Genomic DNA, 13,577 nt, shown 5'->3' with positions numbered 1-13,577 from the left:
CTGTAGCTTTCTATGCAGTCCACTCAGAGAGTGGGCGGGGTCTTGGGTAAACATAGTACCTTTCCTTTCCAGGCTAGGGACAAGGGTTAAATACCATACAACTCTATTTTGTGTGGATTTTCCGGCATTAAGAGGTTAATAACAAAATAATGCTCAAGGGATATCACTGAGCACTCTCTTAATAAGAGGTGACCCCAAGCTACAAGAATCAGTTGAGAAAAAAAACAACCACGTTCAGCCAAAAATCACCCTTTCGCTCCCGGACTATAGCCTTAAATCCACGCCATACATACTCATCTGCTTTCCTCACACTGCCGTCTGCCGAAGCACTTCCGCCCTACCCTCCCCAGTCTGGTATATCCTCCTGCAGTGAGTGCTCTACTGACGTACGTCTTTTGTTGGAAGGTAAGCGCAGTGCTACATTAATATCAGATTTGTAAACCGCAGTTAACACATTTGTGGCCTCTTCTGCTTTGGCTAATCTGTGAGGGAGTTGACTTTTTAATGAGACGAGAAGAAAAAAAGACCAGAAAAAGTGCGTGCGTGTCTCGAGAAAGCTGGTGCTCGGCTATGAATCAAAAGAAGTTAGCTAGCATGCTGTGTTGACGTTCTATATCTACTTGGATGTACAGTATGATGTGCAATTGGTAGCTAGCGTTAACAAGAATAAAAAGGGTGGCGTCGCCCACCGGAGGCTAACTGTTTTTAGCCACGTTAGCTTGTAAACTGGCTCAGCGGTCTATGGCTAATTTGCCACGTAGCTGACGAATCGGCCAAATACAGTACGTTCTGCTCAACGAGCTAACACGTGCAGCAAGCTAACCTGGCTAATTACGTTAGCTGTCAAAAGAAATGTCAAAAGCAGCACCGCGATGACGAAACAAAAACAAGTTTGAACATAATGCTGGTGTCATTGATCTATTGGCCAATTTGTAGGCTAACAACATTCCATTTTCAACCTACACAGCATGGCAGAGTACCGGTACTTACATACCGTATGTTATAGAATAATATAGATGAATCATATAGATGCATAATGGTTAATAATATAACACACTTAACATTACTGGCATCTTAATTTCAGCTAGCGTTTTAAATAGGAAAGTATTCTGATTAAATGTACAGTTGACTGACCACTTGGATTGTATCCAATTCATGGAGCATCCCTCCCTGGCAAGCTGTGACTAACGTACAACAATATGTTCCACAATGGCCACGTAGGCAAAGTCTAAGTGAATGACAAACATGCAGTGCATTCAAGTCAGATTATAGCATCATTCACTGCACATATTTGATATTAACAAACCTGCCAATACATTCGAGACATTTAGTAAAACCCAATTAGCTTAGTGGATGCTAGTGGTTTTCTCTTGTGCACCGCAATTGTAATTTATTATTGCATGGTTTGGTTCATCAGGCTTTGTTTAATAAATTACAATGATGAGGGATTGTGATGCATTTGTACTTGTACAAATCAGAACAACATGTCAGCAGTACACAGAAGTATAATATGCTACAGCTTCCACAGTTCAGATATGTAGCATGTTTTTATTTTTCTTGTGTCCATTTGTGTCAAATATTCCAGCATCCTGTGAGCAGCAACCATGTCAGACCTCGATGCTGAATTCTCCAGTGCAGATTCTGGAGCCTCCTCCACCTTTCCCACGCAATGTTCCTCGCTGAGGAAGAATGGCCATGTCATGCTGAAGGGACGCCCCTGCAAGATTGTTGACATGTCCACCTCCAAGACTGGGAAGCATGGACATGCCAAGGTAAAATCACCTGGTGACTAATCATCCCTATTAACATAGGGAAAGTGTCTATATTACACTCGGATCCATATACAGTCTTGCACACGATCGTTGTGTATTTTATGATGGTTCACGTTTTATTCATTCACAGCAGGAGAGACATACAGGTACACACATACAATAGATCAGAACGTGGTTCCCTCTCTACTCTCTCTTTCAGCCATGTGTGTGACCCCACAAAAGGCATTCCACTGTGAACTAGCACTGCCACCTATTGGCAGGTGGTGGAAACCATGGATGTAAACACCTATGTGACTTAAACAGGTATAGCCAAGCACAATCCTTGTAGGTACTACATCTACTCTGTGTAATCACTTTAAAAAAATAAAGGGAAGCTCAGCACACTCAGATCTGTGTGTAGCTATGGCTACACACAGAGTGGCTCAGAGCCTCTGCCTGATGGCCTCAAAAAGTCAAGTCTAGTGGTTAAGATATTGGACTTTGCAGTACTTAGTTTAGACAGTTTTTGGTTTAGACTAGTCATTGGTTAGACCAGTCATTAGTACTACAACCTTTCTCAAAACCCTCACCCTAAACCTAACCTCCCACGGGGCAGCACACCTAAACCTAACCTTAACCCATGTCTAATCAATGACTAGTTTTAACTAAACCTAACTAAACCTAACCTTAACCCATGTCTAACCAATGACTAGTCTAAACTAAACCTAACTTTAACCCATGTCTAATCAATGACTAGTCTAAACTAAGGCCCTTTCCCAATTCCTTTTCTAACCCTACCCTGACGCCCTTGCCCCTTCCCCTTGTCCCTACATAATGAGTGTCAAGGGGTAGGGAGATAAATCATCCCCCTAGGAATTGGAATGTCCCTAAATATTGAACGTCCCTTGTAGATATTGATATGTTATATAATATATTGATATACAACCTGTTCTCAGAAAATAGCTGATCTGCAAGCTCACTACAGGCCAGTGGTCCCCAAACTTTTTATGTCAAGGACCCCAAATTGACACTAATTAGCCCGCAGACCCCCATTTGATGGGATTTCTGTCTCTGGGACCCCCAATTTATATTGTAAAATCAATGTTAATTAACTCTGAGAGTGTACAAACTATCATTTAGCCCATAACCCACTTTGGAATCTACTTTCCATAAGCTGTAGAGATGGAACGTAAATATAACATTGCTGTGGTTATGATGAAATAAAATAAATATATTTTAATTTTGTCATGTTGGTAGCCCACTATGCAGAATGTAATTCAGCTAGATATAGCTCATTCTGACACCTGCTCAACAGTTGTACCTGATTCATTGATTATTGTATTAACCGTTTGTATAGCATGGGTACAGATATATATATACAGGGTTAGAAAAAGGAAAAACTATTTACAGTATAGAAAGAAGGGGCTGTGGTCACTGTGTTCATTGTTTTTAATATCATTAAGTACAGAGTAATTTTCTATCAATGCAAATGCCATCGTGATTCATCTCCATCCAATGTACAGTCTGTACAGCAGCTTGCAATCTGTTCCATAGCTGGTTTGCCTGGGGGGAAAAACAACACCATTGCTAATTAGTTATGTAAGTTTTGCAACTTGTGGGGATTAGTTTAACATTGGTCATGATAAAACCATAGCTATCACTGCAGCGAGTAGCCAACGTTATGCAGCGACAACGTTATGTAGGTACAGTAGGCTATTTCACGGCTTTTAAGAGCTCCAAAACTGCAGAATGTTGACATATCGTGGTCTGGGGGGTCGGACTGATGCCTGCTAATAAGCTAGCTTGCATCCGAGTTGTATCACCGGGTGATAAATAAAAATAATAAAGCGCCGATGCTGCGCCAAATGAATGGGTAACGTTGTATGAATGCAACGCCGTAGCATATCGTTAGTTCACGTGAGGTAACGTTAACCTTTGCTAGAGATTGCGATATTTTTGGCGATGCAGATTGTTAATGCATTCAAATAATCTTGGTTATTATAATATTTTTCCATAATAAAGGACAAAAAAGGCTTCTTACCTCGTCCGCCTTTCAGCCCTCTGTGATGTTACTCCGTTTTAAGTCCCATGGCGATGTCACTTCTAGCCCTAACCCTCGCTCCAAGAAGAATTGAGATAACACTTCCTCCTCACGTGAACGCGCATCAGCAAGGGGAAGGGCCAGGGAGAAGGGGGTAATTGGGAAAGGGCCTTAGTATGCACCCCCTTTGACATGGGAGACCCGAGTTCGAATCCCGGGTGTTACATTGGTGCCGTGACCCGGACCGGGTTTCCCTGTGGGAGGAGGTCAAAAGGGGGGAGAGTGTAGCAGAGTGGCCCAGAGCCTCTGCCTGATGGCCTCAAAACAATAAGTAATATCTCCCCCGGTCCATAGCGATTAAGCGGTTAAGATATTGAACTTTCACGCGCGTTACATGTGCACAATCAATACATTTATTTGCAAGCTTTCGGTCTATACTGACCTTCAGGTGCCTTTGGAGAACATTTTTAATTGAAATATTTGCTTCTGGGGGTCCCTGGAGCAAAATATTTTGAGATGGGGGTACTTGAAAAAAGGGACGGACTTCTTCAGCGATTGGGCTACAGTGATTCCAGATGGAAGCTCGTTGTGAAACACAATGTGAAGCAATGCGTCTTCCATCTGGTGGAGTCAGTTTACAATAATCCAACATTACTAACTGTACCCATAACCCTAACCGCATGCGGAAACCATGGGTGAGTCTTAACCGCCAACGTATGTCGGACTAAAGGGACGTCGGACTAACTCGTGCCCTCCCCCACCCACTGATGGCTACATACATTTTTCAGAAAACTACCAAGATGTTTGTAGAATCGTTGTAGCCACGTCTGGCCCAGGTGCTTGCTTGGTTTGGGGCAGATTTAGTACACATTTTACATCTGTTCTCCCAGGTTCACATGATTGGGATTGACATCTTTACTGGGAAGAAGTATGAAGATATCTGTCCCTCCACTCACAACATGGAGGTTCCTAATATCAGGAGGAAAGAGTACCAGGTGAGAAACCCTGATATCAAACACATTTTGTGATGTAATACTTAAAACATTCGTGTCTTGCCTCACACAGTATGCCATATTTAGCTGGTTACAATATTTTGCCACTTGCACGAATGCCTCCGTCACCCTGTCAAAGAAATTGCGAAATGTTGTCCTTTAAAGTGTTAACATCAGATAATTCCGACTAAGGTTCACTTCACAAAGATGCAAAAATTTGGGATTGAATTGATTAAATAGTTTATTGAGCATAAATGTAAAAACAGCAACACAGTACAGTCAAATACTTCAAAATGGATAGCACCGGCTCGGGCGGCCGGCGTAGTCGCCTGGGCACCTGCGCTGGTGGTCCAGCTTTACAGTGCGTCAATATCTTGAACAAAACAAAAACAGATCCTCGACTTGCATTTTGTTCTCACCTGAGATCAGGAGTGCTGAGTCGTCCGCAAACAAGAACAATTTGCTGTCACAGGCAGCACTCATGTCGTTAATGTAAAGGAGATATCCCTCTGGGATCTAAAGAAAATAAATAAATAAAAATGTCCCTGATGCAGTTGTCAGTGAGTGTTGGCGAGAATGCTCTTGTGACTCTCCCTCATACTTATTACTGTTTGAATTGTACTTCGGGGAACAGTAATTCTTGCTTGCCATTGGGGATGCACTGTCTTCAGTGTTGACACTGCAAAGAGGCGCTAACGTTTTTGAGCAGGTTTCAGCTTGACCACAGAGCATTTTTTATTTCTGTTATAAGCTCACATGGGACTCAGCAAGTTTTTAGCACTAAAGGTTACAAAAAGTGAGACTGCCTCACTCCTCCCTTTGACAACTAAATTGCCCATAGTCTTGTCCACCAAACCTGTATATCTAGGTTTATCTCTTTACGCCCTACAGTGAGAAAGCAATGGAGAAAGCATAGAAAGCAATGGTTTCAGATTCAACATGCAACTTTTGTCTTCCCAAAAAAAGAGGTTTAAAGACTACAATGGCTTTTTGAGCATTTTATTAAGTTTCAGTCCGAAACGGAAGCCTGTATGTTTCTGAACCAATCAGAGCAGTTCATTCCTTCAGGGTATGGGACGTTAGAATCTCACCTGTGTGTAGGCGTATATCTCGTTTGTGTCCGAGCATAGGCATGGTAACATCCCGCCTGCCTCTGATTGGACACTGCCCGTCTTGACTGTCCTCCGAGATGCGAGGTTACTCCGTGGTGAGAAATAATACAAGAGAATGACAGCTTGGCACGCGTGACAGAATGCAGCCTTGTAACTAACGTGTACGTTTCTTTGTAGAAGAGGCAAACTAATAGTTTGCTTTGATTGAATAATGAGTAAACACGTACGGTGTACTATATGATTTGTTTTGGGTGTGTTCTAAATAAAGTGTCGGTGTTGATTATCGTGTATTAATCTAATTATAGTAAACTAATACTATTATACTAAAAAGGATAAAGCTGAAGGGAAAAGAGACCTTTTTACAGTACAGTAATGTTTCAAGTTTTCACTGTGTAGTGTGTACAAATAAATTATACAATAATCAACACAAATACTTGAACACACATGTTCAATCAATTATTCAATCAATGCAAACGGTATAAACAATATTAGTTACAGTTCTCTTGTATCATACCGTACTTTTATTATCGTATTATTACGGAGTAACCTCGCATCAGACTATCCAGCTGCCGCATAACTATATCCACCTAGGACAGTCAAGACGGGCAGTGTCGGTAGGCCAATCAGAGGCAGGTGGGGCGTTTTCAGATACATATTTTTATTTTGTCATGCAGATTAAGTTTAACCCATTTTGGGCGGGAACCCCTTTTGGTGTTAGCATTGTGTTATGCTTTAGCTATTGAAAAAATAGCAGATCTACAAGCTCATGGCGCGCTACGAGCTTGTAGGTCTGCTATTTTTGAAAAATCGACATAGAAACAAGGGTAGCGGTACGTCATCACGCAGCATGTTTTTGTTCAAAGGAAGTAATTCAAATCTTTATATACAAAGACTTTATATACAAATACACAAAAATTGAAAATGTCTTATTGTTTACGCATCTATTGTTATGATGATCACTGATATGCTCTAAAAGTGTAATAAACGTATTTTTCATTTATTTTAAGATAAAAATAAGCCTGCATAGTCTGCTAACTTTCAGATATACAGTAGCTGTGTAAATCTCATCCTACATGCCATTATGTAAGTTTTATGTAGCGTCAACTTGTCTAAGGCATGTCAAGTACATTTTTATATAAAATTCCAACAAGGCAAAATCTGATTTATTATAGAGCATATACTGTACTGTACTGTAGCTCAGTAGTTCCCAAAGTGGGGCCCGGTTAGGGGACCCCCAGGGGTTCTTGAGGGAGTTCCAGGGGGTCCCCAGCTAAATGATAGTTTGAAACCAAGTGGACCCTTATGGATCTGTAACTCTGAGAGTGTACAAATGGAACCAATGGGTCCATTTGGGGGGGTAGTTAAATTAACATTTTACGATATGGGGGTCCGTAGACTAATGCATGTCAAACTGGGGATCCTTGAAATTAAACGGGTTGAGAGTCACTGCTAGAGCTGTACAAATCTTCTCTTATGGGGGTCCCTGGCATATCTTTTCAAATGGGGGTCCGTGGGGCTAAATAGTGTCAATTTGGGGGTCCTTGACGTGAAAAAGTTTGGGAACCACTGCTGTAGCTGATAAAGTTTCTCCTGTCATGTTGGTGTTCTTTCAGCTCCTAAGTGTCGAAGACGGTTACCTCAGCCTGATGGATGACACTGGAGGAATAAAGAATGACCTGAAGATGCCAGAGGGTGACTTGGGAAAGGAGATAGAGAAGAAGTTTGATGCTGGTGACCAATTAATGGTGGGTTTCAGCAGAGAGTCATTGTATGAATTTAGAAATTGTTGCCTTCACAGCATTGTTACTATCGTGGCAAAGACTAAAAATATTTTGGAAAAGGTATGGACCCTAGATTAGTTTACACATCCCTTACTGACTTGAGTCCCTATCCATTATTTAACACACACGCTCCATCGGTATTTCCAGTCATCTCGATTCTCCATACATCATGGCAAATCATTAGTAGTACTTCCGCAATCCGCACCAATTTTTTTCTTTAGCACATCCACAATTATTTAAACACACGTGCAATAATCCAAATTACTCCCGACACAGCCAGCAATTGAGACAGACTTGTTGGCTGAAATCAGTTTCTGTCTGACAGTTATCAGTAATCTTTTGCATTAACCATGAAAACATTATTTATATTTTCGGCAATCGGTGGTCTAGGACAAAACTTAGTAGGACACATGGTCAATCAACACGTATCGTGATACATGTATCGTCCTCTGTATCGATTGTGAGGTTGTTGGCAATACCCAGCCCTAGTTGGAAAGGAGATGTAGTTAGTAAAGTGTAAATCCTATATTATTTATTGTACTGTACCTTCTGTTTTGTTTGGTAACTTGACTTTTGGTGAATTATCGTCTGCTATATTAATTTAATCCGATCGCTACTTCCACATTTGACCATTTAACTGACTAATAGGCCATTCATTATTACCTCTCATTTGTAACCCCCTTAGGTCTCAGTGCTCATTGCCTTGGATGAGGAATGTGCAATTTCTGTCAAGATTATGCCCATGTAACCAGGAGACGTCTGGACACTCCCACGCCTCTTGGTTCTGAAGCCTCACCAAAGCTAATAGCCTTCACCCCACATTTTCACCAGTATCCCTGCTGACCACCTGAAGTCAGGAAACTGGACCAAACCAGGCTCTTCCACGTGGACCTTTGGCTCATGACTGAATGGCATTCACTTTGATCACTGACGTTATGACCACTTAATCCACTGCAGATTAGATTTCCTTAAAAATTAAGTACTTATTCCAGAAATTCTTTGCAACATTCCTCATAGAGAGCATGGGGCCACGTTATTATTTTTGCTCTTAATTGTTTACTTTTTAAACATTCCTGTATTTTGTATGCAAGGAGTGTAGTTCTCAAGTTTGCAGTGGCTATGTAGTTACATTTTCTTTTTAGTTGCTGGATCTGGGCTCAACCCAGCAATTTAACCTTCTTCACACATTGCATTACATTTTCGCTGTCATTCCAGTTGAAATATTGCACTTCACATAGCCTAATCTTTACCTGGATCCTTATATCGAATCGATCGGCCATATAACATCAGTGATTGTCTTGCAGTGTGACTGCCTGACAGTTTACTTTATATACAGACACAAATAACATTTAATCTATTATATAAACTTCTTGGCAGCCATATGTCTGATCCAACAGCCACATTTAGGTATGACCTCTGTACCTGGGCTCCAGGTCATATTGGTCCCAGTGTTGCAGCCAAGTAGAAGCTCCTGGTCTGAAAAATGAAGCCATTGTGGAGGTGAATTAAACATGCAGCCTCTCCTCATGGCCAGCAGTAGGCGACTCCACTGGTAGCAAAAAGAGGTCTGATTGTACAGAAGTCAGAGAAAATGACCCTACTTCTCACTTGATTTTTTTTTACAATTCTCCTAACGCGTTTATGTTCGGAATAGCTAGTTTTAAGCCGATGTTCATTTGTTAATTTACGGTCTCATTTAGAGTAAACTAGGCGCAGGGTATGCTTTAAGGCGTGGCTACTGGCTATTGTGAATGACAAATAGATGGCACAGTGATCACCATAGAAGCTTATCAGTGCGTATCCCCATCTCTGCACTCTCAAAATAGTCACCTCTGGTTGCAGAAATCCAAGATGGCGATGGTCAAAATGAGTAAACCGGAGTCTTCAAAATGTGACTTCACAAACCAATGGGTGATGTCACGGTCATTACGTCCATTATGTTTTTACAATCTATGGCTGCAGCAAAGGTTGGCTTCCTCTAGCTTCTGCCCTCAGCCATTCTGCAGGATGAATGGGACCCTTTTCTCTGCTGAGCTATGAAACCTTTTACTTTTCACATGAGGCCTTTCTGACAGAAGATGTAAAGAAAATTAATATTGGAAAAAAAGGAGCACATTATTATAATTTTTTAAGTTGTGTGTTGGGAAATAGGATTTTATTGCTGTTTATTGTTTTGTTATAGGTCAATAATTGGAACATGCTCAATACCACTTACTGCTATATGACTATAAACGCTGCAAATTTACTGTGCAACAGCAGCTACAGCATGTCAACCCCCTGACTCCTGTATTATGGAGCCTATAGCTTAGCTTGGTTTTACCTTGGGGTTCATGCATGGCTCATTAGACCTGACTGATGGGAGGCCAACTAAAGCTACAACTATAATGGTTTATAGGCAGTGCCATACTTTTTTATACAAATCTTGATTCTGTAGCACTGCTTTAAGCACCCATCCCTCCCTGTAAGCACTATATGTTCGTTATAATTTTATGGAGACAGACGTGGTCTACAGGGTGTTCCAAGTGTATTATTTACTTGCAAGTTACCGTAATTGAATTTGACCCTTCCAAAACTTTTATACAATATTTTACATGATTTCGTCTAAATTAGTTTAAAGCGGCCTTGTGCCTCAAAATATGGACAGTATGAAGGTTTCATTGATACAAATCGTCTGACAAGTACAGTATGTGCATGCGGCAGTTTTTCCTCTACTTTCTAAAGCATGTTGTTAAACTTTTTTTGGTTAAACGCCATACTCTCAATCTCTTATAAAGGCCCTGACACACCAGGTTGATTTGCAGTAATTAACAGCGATTTATCAGATCAATTTGTGTTGCCTCATTGTCTTATGTAAAACTGCTCTGAAACACACCGCAAAGTCTACAGCTGAAGCTGATGGCCAACTTCCACTCTTTATCTGCCGTTAGATTGCTGCTCACTTTCTCTTGTGCTTTGGTTTGCTCAGGCTGAACTGCTGAATGGAGAACACTCCTTACTGACTCCCTCCGCTGCTGATTCAACATGCTCAGTCAATTGAAAGGCTACCGTTGTTTATTGTGTGCCTACATGCAACGGCACAGGAGACGCAAACAAAAACCCTGGCAATTGTCGGCCATAGATCAAGTATAACGTTATGGCTGATTTTGGCTTAGTGTGTCATGGCCTTAAGACTTGAGGCTGTGGTGCCTTCCATGAGTTCCTGCCTGATTTATTGGAACACCCTGGCACCTCTCATTTTGTCAAATCTGTGCAACTCCTCCCATATCCATGCATCCCAGTGCTGCGTTATGGTGTATTTCCAACGCAAGATGACTTATAATTATAACTGCACTTAGGCTGAGTTGTCATTACAGAAATTCTGTATTTGTAATAACCAGTTTAGTTGTTGGATACATTTATACTAACTACCTCTTCACTTGACATAACCAAACAGCTTGCTGGTAGTAGCTACGCTGTTACGCGGATTTGCGTTGGGGAGGGTTGTTTGTGTTTTTATTGTTTAAACGACCTGTTTCAAAAATGGATTCCCCCCAGGTGATGACTGGGGAAGCATCTATGTTGCTTAAACCTGCAGTCGGTTGCCTATGCCCAAAACGTTTGTGTGAAGTCTGTAATAATAGACGAGGGAGGGAGTTGCCAAAGGGGAGGGGATGAGCTAGTTTCTTTAGAAAAAATGGCCTATAAATACTGGCGTTGATGGGTAGGGGCTGCACATTGCACAATTCTTCTTTGGAACTGCACTTCTACAGTATAATTACCTGAGATAATGTAGGTTGATCCCTATTGGCATGCTTTCAGTAACACATTTGGACACTACTCCCTTTATAAAAGTGATTTGGTGTGGGGTTAAAAGCTTCAAATTGAACATACCTCTAGTATTGAATTGAAATCTAAATGCAAGCTTATCTTAATATCTTTACTGTATTGATAACCAGTAGGGATGAGCAAAAGTAAAACAAATACATAAATCAAAGTTGAATAGGCAGTGCGCTGTCCAAACAATGTAGAGTTGTTTGTCTCAAGGAAGGAAGGCTTACATATTTATGTTGTCTAAGAAAAATAAAACTCATTCTATAATCGAGCAGTTGGGAAGAAAAACAGTCTTAAGTCCATAATTTATTCTGACCCCTCCCGGAAAAGACCCCTTTATCCATAATTTATACATTATGGATAATTTTAGACTGTTATTCGTCTCAACTGCTCATTTATCGATGGCCATTATTAAATGAAAACTTGATGTGTAAAGACATATGGGCCGATGCCGACAGCCTTCATGCAGATTTGACGTTACTTGGATGCACCAGTGTGTGCCAACATTATTTTGAGGGCTAAATTATTCCTAGGCTCCCTTTAGCGCCATTGCTGTAGACTACGCAGTATTCTAAAAGCCATACTATACATTGCATTGTGTAAGTAGTACTGTAAGTACTCTTGGCCAAAGCCAGAGGCAGGGTGGAACAGGCAGACTCCTGTCAACCTTAACCTGCCACCTATCCTGCTGCTCTACTCGGTCTGATATGTAGCTCTATTCTGTCTGTCCCGATTTAAACTTGTCCTACATTTTGACTGTTAAAGTTCCTGGTTGTCTTTCTTTGGGCTTTGGACATTTTCATGTTTTTTTCTTTTTTTGGTGGCGGGGGGTGGGGGGGATAATCAGCTTTGAGACAATGTTTACTTTTTAATGAAAAAGCAGTGAACTCCACACGTGTTGACCCAGGATCTGAACCCGTTTGGGATACAAATCTACTGTAGAGACAAATCTAAACCAAGGTCTGTCATTATGGCAACCTTTTCTCAGGGCTCCATATTGAGAGTTAGGAGATCTGTTTTGTGAAATGGCAACAGGAGTTACAGTGTTAAAACTCATCAGTGCTGGTTGTGACCTACGAGGTCAGTTGTATGCTCCAATTTGGCCCGCCAGTCTGAATGCTGGGTCTTTTTGCTTTATCCCCCTCCCCATCTCTTGAGAATCAATTGTATATTTGTCACATTGGTTTTGTACACGCCTACACGGGTTATATGTTGAAACACGGGGGTGGGTGTATTACCGTTTGTTTCCCAGTATGTATTCCTGTTTTGTTTTGTTATCCCCCCCCCCCCCTCCCAGAATATGTAGGTGGGGATTCCAACTCGCTACATTTATTGTGTTCCTTGTCTCATGTTAAAGATATGAATGATATTTCTGTCTAACCTGGAGCAACATCCTGAGAGGAGGGACAACAAGTTGCATGGTAACTAGTATTGGAATGGGGCCTGTCTCTACCCATTCAAACTAATGTATGGCTATACTATTTTAAGAATACCAATGCTCTTTCTGTTTTGTTTCTGTTGTGTTGGGGGAAAAAATAAATGTTCATTCTGATGTTTAAGACTACCATTTCTTAAATGTTCTGTCTTCAGTTACACTAAGAATCCATTGCTACTTTTTAATTAAATCTGTCTGGACTACATAGGTTTCTAATCTGCAGGATGAAAGATGAATCCATATTCATATCCAGTATTACAGCAGCACTATTTAAGCAGAGGGCATCATTGGCCTACTATTCAGTAGGTGTTCAATACCACACTGGAAATTACTGTTGAAATTTTGGAAATTGCGGAAATTGAAATTTTTTCCAAAATTTCATAAACATGGGCTATAACCCATCGTTTTTTTCATTTTTGTCAAATCATCAAAAATGATGAAAAACGGCGTGCTATAGTATGCCGTATGATATAGGCCATAGCCCATGGTCCAAAATGATGAGAAACAAGGATAACCTTTTTTTTCAAAATTTCAAAAAATATGGGCTATAACCCATCGTTTTTTTTTCATTTTGTCATTTTTTTTAAATCCTCAAAAATGATGAAAAACGGCGTGCTATAGTATGCCATACGATATGGGCTATAGCCCATGGTCC

At 40.9% G+C, this 13,577-nt stretch overlaps 1 protein-coding gene across 1 annotated transcript; it reads left to right on the top strand.

Annotated features, from left to right (window-relative positions):
- The first annotated feature begins 266 nt into the window (after positions 1 to 266).
- Positions 267 to 13,041, top strand: eif5a2 (eukaryotic translation initiation factor 5A2). The gene is made up of 5 exons (XM_080783235.1): positions 267 to 405; positions 1,586 to 1,772; positions 4,683 to 4,787; positions 7,510 to 7,641; positions 8,363 to 13,041. The coding sequence occupies exons 2-5, from the start codon at positions 1,605 to 1,607 to the stop codon at positions 8,423 to 8,425; spliced, it is 468 nt and encodes a 155-aa protein (XP_080639361.1). The 5' UTR covers positions 267 to 405; positions 1,586 to 1,604; the 3' UTR covers positions 8,426 to 13,041.
- The last annotated feature ends 536 nt before the right edge of the window (positions 13,042 to 13,577 follow it).

This window comes from Protomyctophum bolini (assembly GCF_963924005.1).
Source record: "Protomyctophum bolini genome assembly, chromosome: 15".
NCBI classification, from domain to species: Eukaryota; Metazoa; Chordata; class Actinopteri; order Myctophiformes; family Myctophidae; genus Protomyctophum; species Protomyctophum bolini.
The sequence above is the reverse complement of the archived record's forward strand: the minus strand, read 5'-3'. Positions and strand labels throughout refer to the sequence as shown.